Raw genomic sequence first — 20,894 nt, forward strand, 5'->3', positions numbered from 1 at the left:
ATTTCTTCTTCAACTTCTTGGTCTTCCCTTCTGTGCCTCTCTTTTTTAGGAGTACCACTATTGCTAATTCTCTCTGCCCCTATTCTCTTTCCCATCTCCATTTAAAAGCTGTGAGGGATAAGCATAGTCCAGCCAAAGGAACCCCCATAGTTATCCATCATTAGGGTTTTGAAGTCATGCTTGCTCATTGCTCTGATCACAGTTCTGAAAGCTTTTCGAGTTGTTTTTCTTTACAATGTTATAAATATCCAAATACCCACAATTCCCTGAAATCATCTGTCATCATTTCTTATGGCATAATGCTTCATTCTCTTCATATGACCACAGTTTTGTTCATCCATTTCCCCAATTAATGTTTCCCCTTCGATTCTAGTTCTTTTCTTTTTTGCCTTTTAATCTGTGCTTCAGGTTTCTGGAAATTGGACTGTTCACTCCCAGCATTATCCTCTTTTTTCACCCTCTCACCCCTCCCCATCCTTCCTTATTTCCCTTTTGAGTTTGGTATATTTCTACATCAGATTTTGTTTGTGTGTGCACACATGAATCTTACTTTGTCCATTGCAGATAAGAATGAGGTTCCTCTAATGCCTGTTCCCCTCTTACCCTTTTCTCCATGTTTGTACATTCTTCTTCTCACACACAAACCACTTACAAAAAAAGCAAGTTTGACTCCCTTCTTCCTTTTCCTTTCTACATGAGCCTGTCCCTTCTTTCACTCTCCTTTCTCTTTGCCCTCTTCAGATTTTCAGAACAGAACCAATCTAGTTTCAGGGCTTCTCTTGTTCTTATTCAATTCCCTCACTAGCCTTTGAAGGCTTAGAATCTGAAGGGACACTCATTTCTTCTTCCCCTCCTAGAATGTTAGCCCTACATCATCATCCAGTTCCTTCCATTTGCTTAGATTTTCCTTTCAAGATTTCTCTTGAATCTTGTGTTTGCATTCCGAGTTCCTGCTCAGTTCTGGTCTTTTCATCAGAAATGTCTGCAAGCCCTCGTTTAGCAGAAATTGCCAGGTCTTTGGTGATCTTGGCTGTGGTTCCTTGCCATTTCAACTGCTTTCTGGATGCTCACTGTACTTTGTCTCGGGAGCTCTGAATTTTGACTGCAACATTCCTAGGACTTTTCCTTTGGGGTTTTCTTTCAGGAGATGATAAATAGATTCTATCTCCAATTTGCCCTTTGGTTCTAATAAACCTGTAATTCTTAAAATATGACATAGCAGTGGACACATTTTCTGATATGGCTAATATGGGAATTTGTTTTGCCAGACTACAATGTTGAAGGATTTGGTTTTTGTCTTGTTTGTTTTTTATTTGCTGAGGGAAGGAATAAATAGGAGAGCCAGATTAATAAAAAATGCTTGTTATTTGAAAAATTAACAATTAAAAAAAAGAAATATAGTGTCTAGGGTTTTTTTTTAATCCTGGTTTTCCGGGAATCTAGTGATCTCTCTTTGACTTTTTTCCAGTTCACTTGTTTTTTATATGAGCTTATTTTTCAACCTTTTGATTTTGTTCTAATATTAATTGCAGAATCATGGAGTCATTAATTGCTCTTTGAGGCAATGTAGTAAATAGAGTGCTGGGCTTGGAGTCAGGAAGACCTGAGTTCTAATGAGGTCCCAAATACTTCTTAGCTGTATAACCTTGGGCAAGTTACTTAACATCCCTATCTGCCTCAGTTTTCCCTGTTGTAAAATGGGGAAAATAACAGCACCTACTTCAAAGGGTTATTGTGAGGATTAAACGAGATAATATTTGTAAAGCACTTAGTACAATGACGAGCACATAGTAGGCACTTTATAATTGCTTATTTCCTTCCCTTCATCCTATCTATTCTATTCTAGGGTTTTTTTTTTTTTAGGAAATTTGTTAATTGGACAAGGTTTTCCACTCTCTGTTCAAAGCTTTTTAATGTTCCCCTAGCTCTTTTCTCCAGAGCTGTTATTTCAATGTTTATTTCTTGCTTCATTTCTTTTAGGTTTTCATGTAGTCCTTATGAAAACTTTGTTTTTTTCCGTTTTGAGTCACTGCTTGCAGTTATACCCGAGTTACTTGCCCCTTCTTTTTGAAGATCTCTGTGTCTATGATAATTTTTGATACCAGTTGGCTGTTTTCTTTGGTTTACTCATGTCTTTCCAACTTTAGTTCCTGAACTGGGGCTTTGTGCCAGGGCCAAGCTCTGCCCAATGTTGTGCTTTGGAGCGGGGTAGTTGGCTGTGCTTGGGCTCTGTGTTCCTGTGCTAGCTGCTGGCATGAGCCCCGTCTGGATCTTTGGCTTGTATGGTGCTAGATCTTCAAGCCCCGGCTGGTAAATCCCTTGTCCTGTGCTGTCATCTAAGTCTGAACAGGTGCCCTTCTCCAGGGCTTCCAAAGTCCCCACCCTAGGGCTTTCTGATCTCCTTCCCCAACCCTTGCCAAGCCTAGACACATGGTCTTTTAGGCTACATGTGTCTCTCTGGTTATGCTTGGAGAGTGATGGCTCATTTCCCTGTTCTATGGTGTTGGCTTTGTTCATAGCCTGTGGGCTTCTGGTTGACATTTTTGCCATTCTGGATTAGAAGAAGATCCTATAGTTTCCCATCGTATTTTTTTTATCTCATGCTTTATTAACTTCTAGATTACATCATTCATTTCCACAAGATTTTGTGTTAAAATTTTTCTCCCCGTTTTTCCCCTACCCACCACCCCAAATTAGCAGTCCCATAGGATATCCCCTCCTCCAATCTGCTCTCTCCCGTATCTTCTCCCATACTCCCTCCAACTTTCCTGTAGGGCACAGTGGATCTCTATGCCCCAGTGCCTGTTTATCTTATTTCCCATTTAAATGTAAAATAATATTGATAATTGTATATATTTTAAACATTTGATTTTAAAACTTTGAATTCCAGATTCATTCCCTTCCTCCCTTGTCACCCACCCTTACTGGGAAGATGAGCAATTCAGTATAGGTTGTACATGTGTAGCTATGCAAAACATTTCCGTAGTAGATATATTGTAAAAGACTGACTATACTTCCCTCCCTCCTATCCCATCTCCCACTTGTTCTGTTCTCTGCTTTGATCCTGTCCCTTTTCAAAAGTGAGTGCTTCCAATTTCCCTCCCCCCAGCCTGCCCTCCCTTCCATCATTCCCCCTCTCATCCTCTTCCCCCCTACTCTCCTGTAGGGTGAGATACCCTATTTAGTGTGTATTTGATTCCCTCCCTGAGCCAAATTCAGTGAGAATAAGGTTGACCCATACCCTTTTGCCTTCCTATTCTTCCCCTCCATTGTAACCCTTTTCCCTTGTCTCTTTTTTATGAGATAGTTTACCCCATTCTGTCTCTCCCCATCTCCTCTCATCATATTCCTCTCACCTCTTAATTTCACCTTTTAAGTATCATCCCTTCCTGTTAAATTGGTCCTGTGCCCTCTGTCTATGTATACCTGTAAGCATATATACACATTCACATATGTATTCATACGCCCATATACCCTCCTATATAAACATATATATGTATGTGTATGTGTGTGTGTGTGTGTGTGTGTATATATGTATATATACATTTCTATTACCTTCAATTATTCTCATACTGAGAAAAGTTTCATAAGTTACAATTATCATTTTTCCCTGTAGGAATGTTAATAGTTCAACTTTGATAAGTACCTTATGATTTCTTTTCCCTGTTTACCTTCTCATGCTTCTCTTGCTTCTTGTATCTGAATGTCAAATTTTCTATTCAATTTTGTTTTTTTCATCAAGAATGCTTGAAAATCTTCTATTCCACTGAATGACCATATTTCCCCCTGAAACATGATACTCAGTTTTGCTGGGTAGGTGATTCTTGGTTTTAATCCCACCTCCTTTGCCCTCTGGAATATCATATTCCAAGCCCTGCGACCCCTCAGTGTAGAAGCTGCCAGATCCTCATTGTGTTTCCACGATATTCAAATTGTTTCTTCCTGCCTGTTTGTAATATTTTCTCCTTGATCTGGGAATTCCAGAACCTGGCTATAATATTCCTAGGAGTTTTCTTTTGGGGATCTTTTTCAGGAGGTGATCGGTAGATTCCCTCAACTTCTATTTTGCCCTCTGGTTCTAAAACATCAGGGCAATTTTCCTTGAGAATTTCTTGAAGGATAATTTCTAGGTTCTTTTTTTGATCATGGCTTTCATGTAGTCCCATAATTTTTAAATTATCTCTTGGATCTATTTTCCAGGTCAGTGGTTTTTCCCATGAGATATTTCACATTGCCTTCTATTCTTTCATTTGTTTGGATCTGTTTAATAGTATCTTGATTTCTCATAAAGTCACTAGCTTCCCTTTGCTCCAATCTAATTCTGAAGAAATTATTCTCCTAATTGAGCTTTTGACATTCTTTTTCCATCTGACAAATTTGGCTTTTTAAGGCATTCTTCTCCTCATTGCCTTTTTGAGCCTCTTTTGCCATCTGAGTTAGTCTATTTTTAATGTGTTATTTTCTTCAGTCAGGTTGTTGAGTCTCATTTCATAATTTTCTTGCATGGTTCTCATTTCTCTTCCCAATTTTTCCTCCACTTCTCTTATCTGCTTCTTAAGGTCCTCTATGGCCTGTAACCAGCTTGTATTTTTCTTGGAAGCTTTTGGTGCAGGAGTTCTGACTTTGCTGTCTTCCTCCTGTTCCATGCTTTGATCCTTTTGGTCCCCAAAATAGGAGTCTTACGTTGCATTCCTCTGTTTGCTTTGCTTCCCTCATTTGCTCATGTTGCCACTCAATTCCTTGACTTTTGGGCTTTTTGCCACAGTGGGACTCTGCTACCAGACAGGGGAGCTTTATCCCAAATGCTAGGGTTTTCTCAGTTGCTGGAGGTATTAGTTTGGTGCCCTCTCTGAAGCCTCCATACCCTCTTGCAAGCTGGTCACATACCCCAGTACCTCCATTCTAGACTGCAATCCAGATCCAAGCAGGTTAAAGCAAGAGCGATCACCCCTCACACTGGTCGCTTAGTCCCCCTACATTCTGCTGGTCAGACTTCAGACGAAGCTGCCACCTGGCAGTGGTTGCACAGCCGCTGAGCCTCAGCGGCTTCTCCCTCCAGGGGATAAAGTCTGAAGTACTCCCAAACTATGGGATCCCAAAGTCCACACTGCCCTGACCTCTCACTTTGTTGTTAGCATTTATATGTTGATAATTCTGTAAACCTCCACAGCTGCTGGTGATCTGGAGTCCCTCCAGCTGGTGGTTGGTCAGGCCTGCCCTGGGGCTAAAACCTCGGCATGGGGCTTGGCTCAGCTCCCAGAGTACTTAGATGGCTGATTCCTGCCGGCCTGCTGGGCTGTTCTCAGTGGGAGGTTAGCTTCTCTGTGTCATTTTGTGGGTTCTGTAGCTGCAGAGTTTGTTGAGAGTCACCTTTTTACATGAATTGGAGGTGGTGGGAGCTGGAGCCCAGCATAAGTCCTGTTTCCCATTGGATTTCTTGATCATTATTCAGTCTGATAAAGATGTCAGCTTTTTGATGCTCTAGGTATGTGGGAGCTGGGTATGCTCCCTCTGTTCAGGCAGCAATCTCGACCAGAAGATCCCATCTGTTTGCCAGTGTCTCTTTCTTTTTCTTTATAAGATCCTGGATAATTGATTTGGAGGTCATTAAATCCAAACTCTTTAGAGTAAACTGATATAGACATAGATCAGGTAAGTGACTTGCCCAGGGTCATGCAGCTAGTAAGTTTCTAAAGGGAGTTGAAATCTGGTTTTCCTGGCTCCAAGTCCAGGATTCTGTCTCTTGTTACTCCATGGTTCCTCTACAGCAATTTCAAAAAAATACCATTACTCAAATAAAACTTCAAATTCCAAGTTATTTCAAGCTTATCTTTTCAAAATGTAAAGTAATAACAGTAACAAAAATCGTATTCCCAAATGAGTGACCATCAGCAAAAGCATTCAGATAAAAATGTTAAAGTTCCATGTTATTGACAATCTGTTTAAAAATGTGACTGACTTGATAACTGGCCGTGTAACCTTGAGCAAGTTACTTAACCCCAATTGCTTTAAAAAAAATGTGATTGACTTGAACAAAATTATAACATCCCGAGTGTATTGAAAAAGCTCTGGATTTGGAATTGGAGTTGGGTTCGAATTTCAGCTATTTCCTTCCATGTGACCTTGGTCAAGGCCTTTTCTCCCTCTAGGCCAAAGGAGGGTGTTAGACTAGAGTACCCTTCCAGTTCTAACCCTCTGGTGTTCTTTGTTGTGTATGGCCCCTTGTGATCATTTTCTTTTTTGTGTTTGTAAAAGTTCTGTTGCTGTTATTATTACTATTATTTTATGTAGTCCTACTCAGTGTGTTCATCACTCTAGCTACCATTAAATACTTAATAAATGATTGTTAATTGATTTTTGCACTTCATTTCACTCTTCCAATATTTCTCTGTATTCTTAACTTTTCTCATTTCTTAGAACATGATCCTTTTCTCTTACCTTCACATATCAAAGTTTTTTCATCCAGTCCTCAGTGTTTGGATGTGAATTGTTTCCAGTTTTTGTCCTTACAAATAAAGCTGCTCTAAATATTTTGGTATGGCTAGGTCTTTTTTCCTTTTAATTACATCTGTAAGGTTGTCAATATAATTTTAATAGTGGGTCAGATGGTGAGCACATTTTGAAGTCCTTATATTATTTTGCTTTTCAAAACAATTTCACCAGTTCCTACAGCTGTACCTGTTTCTTCACAGCCCTGCCAGCTTTAAATTTGATTTTTTTAAGCAGTGTGCCATTACGTCAGAATTGTTTTAATGTACATTTAAAGTGCTTTAATAATTTTTCAGGTGGCTATTGACTGTTTTCTTTTGAAAACTTATTCAGATGTTACTCTTCAAATTTGTCTTAATTGCTTAGGGATTTTGCATGTCATATTTGAGCAGATTATAACCAAGATTTTTTTTCTTCTAATTCAATTTTTACTTTGGATGCTTTGTTTTTTTTTGTTTTATCTCATTGAACCTCTTTGTCAAAAGCTAATGTTTTGGTCATAAAAGAGCGAAGCAAAAAGTATTGGCTGTAGTAAAAATAAAAGAGGCCAAAGCCTTACATCTATGTGTGAAACTTTTTTCAAGAAAAGAATCTGGAGGTGTGAGACATGGCGAATATCAAAGAAAGTGACAGCACAAAAGCAATCAGTTACATCCTTATAGACAGGAAACAACTCAATACAAGGAAGAATTACAAATGAGAAAAATACCCAATTGGGGTAACTCCATCCTGCTCTATTTGAACAGGTTGTAGATAACCCCCAAATGGGAAATGGACAGAAGGAATGGATCCAAATACAGACTATAATCATTTCCTAAAGATGTTGCCATAATGAGAGACCAAAAGAACTTAGTACCTCAGCCAACAGGCGAGTGACGAATGCCAGGAGCAAGACTGGTGCAGAAGAGAGAAGAGAGTGGGAGACTATGACTAATATAGGGAGAAGCACTGGAGGGAGAACAATTGAAAGAAAGCTTGGTGAGAAATTCTCCCAAGTCAGCTGGGTGCAGTGGGAAGAGCAGCCATTCTCCAATCAGAAGCCCTGTCTTCCATGTCTGCCTCTGGTGTGTCATATCTGTGTGACCTTGAACAAGTCATTTAACCTCCCTAGGCCTCAGTTTTCTCATCTATAAAATGAGTTGTTTATCTAGACTGGATGGTTGTTGAGGTCCTTCCCATGTCTATCTCTATGATTTTAGGATCCTATGACCCCCAAGGACATTTATGAAGTTAGAAGGACAGAAGCAAACAGTTGACAAAATGGAAAAGAAATGCAAAGGAGAAATCCTAGGAGATCACTGAACAAGCACTGGGTATAGGAATGGGTGCCATATGGCAGCTTTATTGCCCACCACCCAGTGCTGAGTCATAGATCCAGGGTGGAGAATGAGCTCCAGGCCTAGGGAAATCAAACCGTGGCTGTGTCTTTGACCCTGGGAGCAGAGTACAAGTACAATATCCCAGGACCAAATGGAGCTCACAGTTCAGGCACGGTCAGCCAGCATAGAACCTTCCAGCAGGCCAATAGATAAGGGTTTGGTAGCCAAGATATGTACACAAGTGATAAATATACATAAGACTAATAACTATTTCCCAATAGATAGTCAAAAGATTTGAAAAAACAGTTCTCAAAAGAACTGCAAAGTATTCACAACCACATGAAAGAATGCCCTAAATCACTAATAATAAGAGAAATGAAAATCAAAACAACCCCAAGGTTTCACTTTACACTCTGCACATTGGCAAAAATGACCAAAAATGGCAATAATCAATATTGGAGATGTTGGTGGAACTGTGAAATGGTACAACTATTTTGGAAAGTAACTTAGAATTATGCAAATCAAGTGAGTAAATGTCCATACCTTTTAACCCAGAGATGCCATTATTGGGCTTACATACCCCAAGGAAGCCATCAATAAGAAGCAAGTTTATAGCATCACTTTTTGTGATAGATAAGAATTAGAAATAAGTAGATGCTGTCCACTGGGGAATGGCTAAACAAATTATGGTACATGAATGTAATGGAATATTACTGTGCTATAAGAAATGATGGCTGGGTGAATACAGAGTAAGAAAGAAAGATTTCTATGAACTTATGCAGAGGGAAGTGAGCAGAGCCAAGAAAATAACTCGTAAGTACTGTACTATAGGTACAGAAACTACAACAATGTAAACAGAAAGAACTACACCCCCCCCAAAAATCAAAAGTAAATATTACAAAATTATAAAGGTCAAAGAGGACACACAGAGATAGGGGAGGACACCCTCAACCCAACCTTTCATGGAGATGAGAGGTCCATGGGTGTTATACATTATACATTTTTACACTTTTTCAATGTATTGTTCATTGATGCTGATTTTTTTCCTTCTTAAAAATATTATTTGTTACATGAGATGGCTCTCTGCGAGGGGGAGGTAGAGGGATACCAGGAAAACTGTGATGATGCAAGAAACAGAAGATATAAAATAAGACTTATTAAAAATTTTACAAGCATAAAAAAAGAAAAGCTAAATGAGTTACTAGAAGACAATAAAACTATAATAGGGAGCAAACTCAATTTACCTCTCTTATACCTAGATAAATTAAACCAAAAAATAAACGAGAAAGAAGTTAATGACCTGAATAGAATTTTAGAAAAATTAATAGGCTAGATCTTTGGAGATTATTGAATTAAGTTGGATTATTGAAGAGAAAGGTATATGCCTATTTCTCTGCTGTGACTGCCACATTCACAAAAATTGACCACATATTAAGGCATAAAAACTTTTCAGACAATTGCAGCAAAGCATAAATATTACATACACCTTTAACTGACCCTGATACGATAAAAATTACATTCAATAAAAAGCTTTTGAAGCAAAGATTAAAAATTAATTGGCAACAAAATAACTCCATAATAAAGAATACATGTATCAAAGAACAAATTATAGAATCAGTTTCATTAAAGATAATGACAGCATGAGGCAACATACCAAAATTTGTGGGACGTAGCCAAAGCAATGATTTGGGGAATACATACATATACATACATATATATATATAGTTTTCATTAATAAGAGAGATAAAAAGTAGCTCAACAAATTGGGCATGCAACTAAAAAACAAAACAAAACTAGAAAACCAACAAATTTTAAACCCCCAACTAAGCATCAAAATAAGAATCCTGAAAATCAAAGGAGAGATCAACAAAATTGAAAGGAAAAAACCCATCAAAAAACTCCTTATTGAATTAATAAACTAGGAGCTGGTTTTTTTTGGTGGGGGGTAGGAGGGAAATAAAATAGATAAGTCATTAACTAATTTGACTAAGAAAAAGGAAGAAGTAAAACCAAAGTACCATTATTAAGATGAAATTTACAACCACTTAAACATTTACAACAATCAAAAAGATGAATTTACAACCAATGTAGAAAAAATAAAAAAGCAATTATTTTTTGAATATTTTATTTTTTCCCAATTACATGTAAACATAATTTTTAGCATTCATTTTTTAAAATGCTGAGTTCCAAATTCTCTTCCACCCATTCCCCCTCCATGGGATTATAAGCAATTTGATATAGGTTATACATGTGTAGTCAAGCAAAACATATTATACTTCAATCTTTCTCTGGAGGTGGACAGCATTTTTTTTTTATCATGAGTCTTTTGGAATTGTCTTGGATTGTTATATTGCTGAAAATAGCTAAGTCATTTCACAATTTATCATCATACAATATTGCTGTTATTGTGTACAATGTTCTCCTGGTTCTGCTCATTTCACTTTGTGTCAGTTCATGTAAGTCTTTCCATGGTTTTCTGAAATCCTGCTCATTATCTCTCATAGCACAACAGTATTCCATTATAATCATATACCACAGCCATTCCCCCAAATTGATGGGCACCCCCTCAATTTCCATTCCTTTGCCACCACAAAAAGAAGTGCTATAAATATTTTGTACAAATAAGTCCTTTTCCCTTTTCTTTGGGGTACAAACCTAGTAGCTTGTACTAGGTTTGTTACAAAATACATTTAGTAACCCTAAATGCAAGCTGGGTCAAAAGATATGCATGGTTTTATAGCCCTTTGTAGATAGTTCTAAACTGTTCTCCAGAATGATTGGATCAGTTCACAACTCCACCAACAGGTCATTAGTGTCCCAATTTTCCCATTTTCTCCTCCAACATATATCATTCCTTTTCTGTCATATTAGCCAATCTGATACATGTGGGGTGATAGGTATGTATGTTAGAGCTATTTTAATTTCCATTTCTCTCATCAATAGTGATTTAGAGCATCTTTTTATATGACTAGATAACTTTGATTTCTTCTGAAGACTGAAATAAAAACAATTATTGAGAGCTATTTTGTGAACTGTATGCCATTAACATTGACAATCTAAGTGAAATGGATGTGAACATTTACAAAAATACAAATTGTTGACTTTAACAGAATAGGAAGTGGAATATTTAAATAATCCTATCTTAGAAAAAGAAATTGAAGAAACCATAAACGAACTCTCAAAGAAAAAAACCCCATGACCAGACATTTACAAGTGAACTCTACCAAACATTTAAAAAACAATTCCAATGCAATATAAATGGTTTGAAAAAATAGTTAAATAAGGGGTGCTACCAAATTCTTTTCTTCTGTGACACAAATATGGTCTTGATGCCTTAATCAGGGAGAATCAAAACAGAGAAAGAAACCTACTAACCAGTTTTTTTAATGAATATAGATGAAACAATTTTAAATGAAATATTAGCAAGGAGACTGCAACAATATATCATAAAGCTCATTGACTATGACCAGGCTGAATTTATTCCAGGAATGCAAAGTTGGCTCAATATTAGGAAAACATAAGTACAGTTGATAATATTAAAAACAAAACCAAGAAAAATCATATGATAATTTCAATAGATGCAGAAAAAGCTTTTGACAAAATACAACACCAAGTCATATGAAAAACATGAGAAAGTGAAGGAATAGATGGAGCTATCTTGAAAATGGTCAGTAGTATCTGTCAAAAACTAAGAACAAGCATTATTAGTAATGACAATAAGTTAAAGCTTTTCCTATGAGATCCAGGTGAAGCAAGGATATCTATTTTCACCATTACTATTCAATATTGTGCTAGAAATACTAGCTTTAGCAATAAGCCAAGAAAAAGAAAATAAAATATAGACAAAGAAGAAACAAAACTATCTCTGTTTTGCAGATGATGTGCTGGTTTATTTAGAGAACCTTAGAGAAGAAACTAAAAACACTAGTTGAAACAATGAGCAATGTCAGCAAAGTTGTAGAACAAAAAAATAAACCCACAGAAATCATCAGCATTTCTATATATTACTGACAAAATCCACCAGGTAGAGAAAGAGAAATTTCATTTAAAATAATTACAGACAGTATAAAATACTTGGGAGTCTACCTGCCAAGACAGCCATAGGAACTACATGAAGACAATTGCAAGACACTCTTCACACAAATAATGACACATCTAAGTAACTGGAGAAATTGTTTATTGTTCATCCTTTGTTTCTTTAACGAGGACAAGTGATATCATTAGGTGGCGTCTTGACTCATTTGTGAATTGGATTTAAGGAAGCAGAATTGCAAAGCCATCAGGCGTCATTCTCTCTTCTATAGTCATCATGGTCCAGTAGCAAGACAAAAGTCAGGATGATTGGTAATGGCCCAGGATGCAAATAACTTTGGTATCTTCAATGTTTGATCAAGCTCTAAGTACACCACAGTGTTTGTTTCAACTGCCTTTGTGGCTTTTGGAGCAAATTGTTCTCATCCACACTTTTCATCCCAGGGAAGTCTTCACATACTTGGGGTAGACATTCCTCTAACTTAGTAACTGATTTAGCCCCTCTGCTGAGACAGTTTTACTGGGGCATGGCCACTGCCCATGCTACAGCTTCTTGGAGCCACAGGTGAGAGTTGGGTGAAAGGTGGACACCAAAGGTGGATGAGTGTCCCTTAGAAGAGCTTGGCAGCCCTCACACAAGAGGTGCTAGTCCTCCCTGAATACCTCATATACCCCAATTGTAGAAATATTAATCACTCATGGGTAGGTGAAGCCAATATAATAAAAATGGCAACACTATCTGAATTAATTTACTTCTTCACTTCCATACCAGTCAAACCACCAAAGAATTATAGAGCTAGAAAAAAAATAAGAAAATTCATCTGTAGCACCTAAAAGGTCAAGAACATCAAAGGAATTGTAATGGATACCCGAGAATTAACAGGACAGCTAGGCCAATTATAATTTGATAGGAGTGTTTATTAACCGGCCGGGACTGCCTCTCGGACCGAAAGACAGCATCGAGCTTTCTGTTAGACATAATTTTATAGACAATGTGATTGCTAGCAACAGAGTATCAGCATTGTGTCTATTCAAGCAAAACATTCTCAGTATTATTCTTATTAAGGCAAAGCATTCCCAGTATTATTTCTGTTCAAGCAAAACATTCTCAGTATTATTCCTATTGAAACAAAGCCTTGGTATTATTTCTACTGAAGCGAAGTGAAGCCATAGTTCCTTAGCAAAGCCTTGGATACAAACATAAACAGACTTGAATCCATGGGAATCTGTGGCATGTTTTAGCAACACAGGTGAAACATTTCTTTACTATTGGAGCCTATTAGGTGGTTTCCAAAGAACCCAGTAGGGGTCCCCTCTAGCAGGTTTAAGGGGGCTCTAGTGTATAATTTCTGGTGGGCACTTCAGAATCAATGAAAAATGGGAAGGAAAGGGGTGTAGCAGTACCAGATTTCAAACTATACTACAAAGCTGGAATCATCAAAACAATTTGGTACTAAATAAGAAATATAGAGGTTGATCAATGGAATAGATTAGGTATATGATAGAAGTAATAGAAATAAATGAGCAAATTTACCTGGTGTTTATTAAGTCCAAAGATCCCAGCTATTGGGTCATGAATGCCTTATTCAACAAAAACTGTAAGGCAGTTTGACAGAAACTAGGTATAGACCAACATTTCACACTGTAATACCAAGATAAACTCCAAACAGGTATGTGATTTAGATAAAGGATGAAAGCATAAGCAAACTAGTGGAACATGATAGAAATTGCCTATCAAATCTCTGGTTTAGGGGAAGAATTCATGACCAAACAAGAGGTAGGTTCACAGGAGATAAAATTAATAACTTTGAAATCATAAAATTAAAAAGCTTTTGCTGAAATAAAGCCAATGCAGCTAAAATTAGAAGAAAAGTAGGAAACTACAAGAAAAGTCCATGCAACATTATTCTGATAAAGGTCTTATTTTTAAAATATATAGGAAACTGAGTCAAATTTACAAGAATAAGCTGTTCCCTAATTGATAGATCATAGAGGTGTATGAATAGTCAGTTTTCAGGGGAAGAATTCAAAGCTGTCAATTGTTATATGAAAAATGCTCTAAATTACTAATAGTTAGAGAAATGCAAATTAAAACAACTCTGAAAGTATCACCTCACACCCATCAGATTGGCTAAGATGACAGAAAAGGAAAATGACAGGCTGTAGGGACTGTGAGAAAGCAGGTACATTAATGCACTATTGGTGAAACTGTGAATTGGTCTAACCATTCTGGAGAGCAATTTGGAACTATACCCAACAAGCTATTAAAATGTGCATACCTTTTGACCTGGTGTTGCCGCTACTTTAACTTATTGCTACTTATACACTAAAGAGATCAAAGGAAGAGGAAAAAAAGACCCATGTGTACAAATATTTATAGCAGAATTATTTGTGTTGGCAAAGAATTGGAAACTGAGAGGATGCCCATCAGTTGGGGAATGACTGAATAAGTTATGATTTATGATTGTAATGGAATGCTATTGTGATGTATGAAATTATGAAGGGGATGGTTTCAGAAAAACCTGGGAAGACTTGTATGAATTGATGCAAAGTGAAATGAGCAGAACCAGGAAAACAATGTATGCAATAGTAGCATTGTTGTAAAAGATATTAACTGGAAGACTTAGCAACTCTGACCAACACAATGATCAACCACAATTCCAAAGGACTCATGACAAAACATGCTTTCTCCCCCCAGATAAGAGAGCTGATGGACTCAGAGTGCAGACTGAGGTGTATTTTCTCCTCTCTCTCTCTGCTCTTTCTCTCTTGGATATGACTAAAGTGGGAATTTGTTCTGTATGACTGTAAATATTTGTAATGGTTTTTTTTTCATTTGGAGGAAGAGAGAGATGGAAGAACTGAAAATAAAATAAAAATTGAATTAAAAACCAAATGTTGAAAGAAGCTAATAGTTTAATAACTGAATACAAAGTAGCAATTTTGATATTTGATGGTTAAGGTGAAAATTCCATAGGATCTTGACCATTATGATTTTTGTCTTGCTTTTGGGTCAGCCTGTTTCCTTGTATTTTAGCGCTGGTGGCAGTTGATGCTCTGGAGAAATCCATGGCAAACCCAGCTGTCCGAGAAAAAGATATGATCGAAGAAGAAAACCCAAGTGCTGCTTTTCTGGCTGCCGCAGCCCAGTTCACTTTAGAGGTAACATGTATGTCTGCATTTGTTTTTCTCTCAGCACAGCAGCCATTCCTTTACTGTATTGTTCTCAGCACAGAGCGCTGTGTGAAGTGCTGGTGGACACATAGAGAGCCGTGGCCTCTGCTGTCCCACAGTCAGCTCCATCTGTATGGGTGAGTGAATGAGCTTAGGAGCTCACTCTGCAACATGCCAGCACTCCCCTCCACTTTCCAATTCCTTGCCATCATAGAAAAAGAGCTGCTAGAAAGATTCTGGGGCATGTGGCTCCTTTCCCTCTTTCTTTGGTCTCCTAGGGGTCAGAACCTCAGCATAGCCTCACTGGGTCGCAGGCTGTGCTCAGGCAGTGATTTGGGGGCCATGGATCTACTGCCAGGGCATGAATGTGCCCATTTTCCTCTAGAGCTTGGGGTTGGTCAGTTTTGTCAGCTTTGCCCCTCTGAGGCTTGGGAGGTGCTACCTCCATGCTGTTTGATTTTGCATATTTGTCACCTGGGTATAGATAGCTTGGATTTCTTCCCTTGACACCTACTTCTTCATGGCTTTTTTGACCGATTATCGATTGGGGAAACACTATCTTTGAAAGAAATTCCAAGTTGAAACGCAAACTCCTGTCATCTGGCTTGGTTGGAGACTCATTCCTGCCATCACTCTCAACAAAGTAGTTTAGTCTGGAATCCTTGGTAAAGTTGTTCAGCTCCTCTACAGTTGGACCAGGAAGCACAGACTCTGGCAATGCTCTGCTTCTGACTTTTTCTTCTGGGAAGGGAGAGCAGGGTTCCATAAGACTTACACCACTACTAGCTATACCAGATTTCAATCTGTATTATAAAGCAGCAGTCATCAAAACTACTTGGTACTGGCTGAGGAATAGAGCAGTGGATCAATGGAATAGATTAGGCACATGAGGTTCAGAAGTCAATGACTATACTAACCTATTGTTTGATAAACCCCAAGACCCCAGTTTTTGGGATAAAAACTCACTATTTGACAAAAACTGCTGGGAAAACTGGAATATAGTATGGCAGAAACTGGGCATAGACCATTATCTAACACCATATACCAAAATCAAGTCTAAATGAGTGCATGATCTAGGTATAAAGGTTGATACTGTAAGCAGTCTCGGAAAACAAGGAATAGTTTACCTGCCAGATTTGTGGAGAGGAAAAGACTTTATGACTAAACAAGAATTAGAGAGCATTATAAAATGCAAAATGGATAATTTTGACTACATGAAATTGAAAAGGTTCTGTACAAACAAAGCCAATGTAACCAAGATTAAGAGGGAGGTGGGAAATTGGGAAAGAATTTTTACAACCTATGTCTCTGATAAAGGACTCAATTCTAAAATATACAGAGAATTGAGTCAAATCTATAAGAATACAAGTCATTCCCCAATTGATAAATGGTCAAAGGATATGAACAGGCAGTTTTTAGAGGAAGAAATTAAAGATATCTATAAGCACATGAAGAAATGCTCTAAATCACTATTGATTAGACAAACGCAAATCAAAACAACTCTGAGGTACCACATCTCACCAGTCAGATTGGCTAAGATGACAAAACAGGAAAATGACAAATGCTGGAGAGGATGTGGGCAAATTGGAGCACTAATGCATTGCTGGTGGAGTTGTGAACTGATCCAACCTTTCTGGAGAGCAATCTGGAATTACGCCCAAAGGGCTATAAACAATTTCATACCCTTTGACCCAGCAATACCACTCCTAGGGTTATATCCCAAAGAAATCATAGAAGTGGGAGATAGACCCATATGTACAAAGATATTTATAGCAGCTCTTTTTGTGGTAGCAAAGAATTGGAAATTAAGGGGGTCCCCATCAATTGGGGAATGGCTGAACAAGTTGTGGTATATGAATGTAATGGAATACTATTGTGCTATAAGAAACGAGGAGCAGACAGTCTTCATATTTACCTGGAGAGATTTATACGAACTGATGCTGACTGAGAAGAGTAGAACCAGGAGAAATCTGTACACAATTACAGACACAACGTATGTGTGATGACCAACTTTGATAGACTGGACTCTTCTCAGCAATGCAGGGTTATAAGTCAATCCCAAAAGACTCATGATGGAGAGAAATATGTGCATCCAGAGAAAGAACTAGAAAGAACTGAGTTTATATCCAGATGGAAGCAAAATACCTGATCTTTTTCCTTTTATTGTTTGGTTTTATGTCCTCTTTACCATTTTTCATTCCATCTGATACAATCCGTCTTTATAACCTGACTAGTGTCTAATGTGAAAGTATTTACAGATCCTATACTTGACTATATGCCGCCATGGGGGGGAAGGGAGGGAGGGGGACAGAATGTGAAACTCAAGGATTGTGGAATTGAATCCTGTAAACTAAAAGGAAACAAACAAATTAATAAAAATTATCTAAAGAAAAAAAAAAGATTTACACCACCGATACCACCTTAGGCCAGGACACTGTCACTCCCTTTTCCCTCCTATTGACCTGTTGAGTGAACTTTATTTTTGTTCCCAACTGTGTGTGTCTGTGTGTGTGTATAGGGGTGTGTGTGGGGGTGTAGGTGTGTCTGTGTATGGGGTGTGTGTGTCTGTGTGTGTGTATAGAGGTATGGGGGGTGGGGGTGGGGTGTGTGTGTATAGGGGTATGTGTGGATGTGTGTGTGGGGGTGTATAGGGGTGTGGGGGGTGTGGGTGTGTCTGTGTATGTATAGGGGTGTAGGTGTGTCTGTGTATGGAGTGTGTGTGTCTGTGTATAGAGGTGTGGGGTGGGGTGTGTGTGTGGGGGTAGGTGTGTATAGGGGTGTGTGTGGATGTGTCTGTGTGGGTGTATAGGGGTGTGTGTGGTGTGTGTGTGTGGGAGGGTGTGTGGGTGTGTGTATTCCTTTCTTTAACCTGTTCAGAAGAGAGTGAAGTTCAAGTATCAGTACCCCCTTCCCTTCCCTTTTTCCTTTCCTTTCTCTCCTCTCCCCCTCCCACCCCAGGGCATTCCTACATCACCACCAGAAGTTCTCCTGCCTATTGGTTCTGCCCATAACCCACTCCAGTCTTTCACTTCCTTACTGAAGCATGTGGCTCCCATTGTTTAGAGAATTCAATCTCAGTTCTTAGCTTGGCAGTCAAGGCCCTCCACAATCTGGTCTTGAAATTCACCTGTTTCTCAAGCCTCATCTCCTACCTCAGTCATTCCTTGTCTCATCCCAAGTACACCATACATACTTCTGTGTCTGCTCATTTTTTCACCCTATTCTCCCTCCTTCCTTAAATCCTACCCTTTCTTTAAAGTTTGGACTTCCTTGTTCACTTGCCTGCAGCCTTATTTAAACTTAGAAGCAGGGGCAGCTAGGTGGCACAGTGAATAGAGCACCGGCCATGGAGTTAGGAGGACCTGAGTTCAAATCTGGCCTTAGATACTTAAAACAAAACTAGCTGTGTGACCTTGGGCCAGTCACTTAACCCCAATTGCCCTACCTTCCCCCCTCAAAAAAAAAGCCAAAAAAAAAAACTTAGAAGCAACTCAATTCAACAAACACAATTTAACAAAAACTCTTGTCGTTGAAATGGTTTACAATTATATGGTACTTTCTGATTAAAAAGTACCTTATGTACATTAACACATTCGATTTTCACAACAACTTCATGAGTTAAGGAGTACAAGTAATATTATTCCAACTTTATGGATGAAGAAAGTGAAGCTGTAAGACCAGATGACTTTCCCAGGGTCTCTCAGCTAAGCAGGGGCCTAAGAATTGTCCCTCACACTGAAGTGCCCAATCAGGGGGACACCCAGCATGTACTCATGGCACTGCTGCCATCTAGCGCTGTTTATCTCGTATCCCTGGCACCTTGTACATAGTAGGTGTTCAATAAATATCTCACCAGTGTCTAAAGAGTTGATAAGAAAATGTATGGGGATTTAGGAAAAACAGCAAGTATTGAATGTGCTTGTACATAATGCACATATGATGGGGGGTAGAAGGAAGCACAGGTAATTCTGTGATTGGGAGCTGAATAGCAGAGAGCTTTTAAAGAAAAGGTTAGAGGTGAATAATTGATGTTGCAAGCTGGGGGGAGCCAGGAGAATTGGGAACAGGCACATAATAGGACTGGAGTTCTGGGAAAGACTGATTTTCAAGGAGGCAAAAGAGACCTCTGGCTATAGTCATTTAAATGAGCTGAATGAAGGCTGGAGGAGCCATGGAGCCATCCCATGGTCAGGAAATTGAGCAGAGGCACACATAAAGAGCAGGTCAAGGGGCTGGTTGTTTGTTCCTGCGAATGTCTTTGCAAAAGGCATTTCGAGTTTTGTTAAGGACGGAGGCTGCGGGCATGGATTCAGACCTGTTCTTTTCAGGGCAGTGAATTGTGTCTTCATTGTCCCAACTTTGAGTAGTTTTCTTCTAAGAATGCAGAACGAACATATTCATATTATCTTCTTTTCTCAAGGAAAAGGAATCGAGACTATGGGAACATTGTTCGGGTTTGTGCAAGTCACTCTCATGTTTCTTTGCAGAATGGGCAGCAAGATACGGCTCTGAGAGCCCTGGGGTACTTGGCTCAACATCCCCAAGACTTACAACAAGTTCTCACTGCTCTGAAGTAAGTTGGCGGCAGAGGTACAAGGGAAGACCCAAAATGTGCTGCTGACTGTGGGCAGCAGGTGGAGCTGGTTCTGGTCCTCGGCCCCCTTAATGGGCCAGTGAAAGGAAAGGTTGAGGCCAAGACTGTCAGGGCCATGGCCTGGCATCTGGCAGCTACCAGAGGGCTGGGCATGGACAGCACGGGGCTATGGCAAGCAGCTCTGTTAACGAGAGATAATCCTGGAAGAATCAGGAGTAGGCATGATAGGCACTCCAGTGTTCCAAAGCATTTTCCTTCCATTTTTCTCATTCAACCCTCACAGCAAGCTCTATGATGCTGAAGATATTGACCTATTTTAGAGGTGAAGTGACTGAGGCTCAGCAAGATGGTTCCTTGAAGCCTCCTCCTCTTCCTCGGGAAGGAGCCGGGAGGTGCCATCTTATCCAGCCTCTCACTTTAAATAGGGGCAGGTGGTGATGGAGCCAGTTTGGGAGCCTCTCCAGCAGCCAAACCTATGTTACCTCCTTTAGCAATCCATTCCATTGCCCATGAGCCGTTTTTATATCAGGGCACCTCGGTGTGACAGTGGCAGTGATGGAGCCACTGGGGCATCTGATTGTCCTGTTACTTTTTTGTAGGTGTTTGATTTGTTTTGTTGTTCCCCAAATCTCTCAAACAACTGAATCTGAAGAAAACAGGTAAGGAAATCTTAGGTGATTCATGCATTGGAGGGGCTACAGAGATGCCTGTGGCCCCGACTCTTGCCTGGGAGGAGCCAGTCCGCTGTTTCTGCCCAGTTTCTGGGCTATCAGCCAATGGAGGCAGGCTGTACTCAGCAGCTCTGCTAAGGATTTAGCAATTGAGGGAGGATTGGGTATCCATGTTTTCATTCAGAGAATTCTCTGCCTCTAGAAAGCATAAAGGAAATGTCTTCAGATTTTTGCTGAGGGATAATCTCCAGAAGAAAATGACTACTATAGCTCAGGCTGCCAACTCCCCAGCAGTTCCGAATTCTGCTTGGTCAAGGACTTCGATAGACCTGCTTCCCCCACCTCCCCGCCTTGTTCCATAGCCTGGAACCTTTATGTCTCCTAGCAGACTTGCACAACCAGGTGTCCCTAAACTGAGCATGAGGGAAGTCTGCAGACGGCCTTCAGTGCCAGCTCTAGGCAGAGAGTATCAATCATAGAAGGTGTACTACCAAGGCCATTCACTTGGCACTGAGACCTCAATCCTTCAGACAACTTCGGTGTGTTTGTGTGTTTGGGTGGGGGGGAAAGAAAAGGCCAAATCATAGATTTGTTAACAATGCTCTTTTATTACTT

The 20,894-nt window shown here is 39.3% G+C and overlaps 1 protein-coding gene across 1 annotated transcript in view; it reads left to right on the forward strand.

Annotated features, from left to right (window-relative positions):
- TEX11 (testis expressed 11) overlaps positions 1-20,894 on the forward strand; it is a 215,916-nt gene that overhangs the window by 165,391 nt on the left and 29,631 nt on the right. Inside the window, 3 exon segments of the mRNA XM_069062473.1 lie at positions 14,878-15,002; positions 19,502-19,587; positions 20,208-20,267. Of these exon segments, the coding sequence (XP_068918574.1) occupies positions 14,878-15,002; positions 19,502-19,587; positions 20,208-20,267 (271 nt within the window).

This window comes from Petaurus breviceps, unplaced genomic scaffold (genome assembly GCF_028583685.1).
Source record: "Petaurus breviceps papuanus isolate PSGF00001 unplaced genomic scaffold, PetGlider_PUasm1.0 90451, whole genome shotgun sequence".
In the NCBI taxonomy this organism is placed as follows: Eukaryota; Metazoa; Chordata; class Mammalia; order Diprotodontia; family Petauridae; genus Petaurus; species Petaurus breviceps.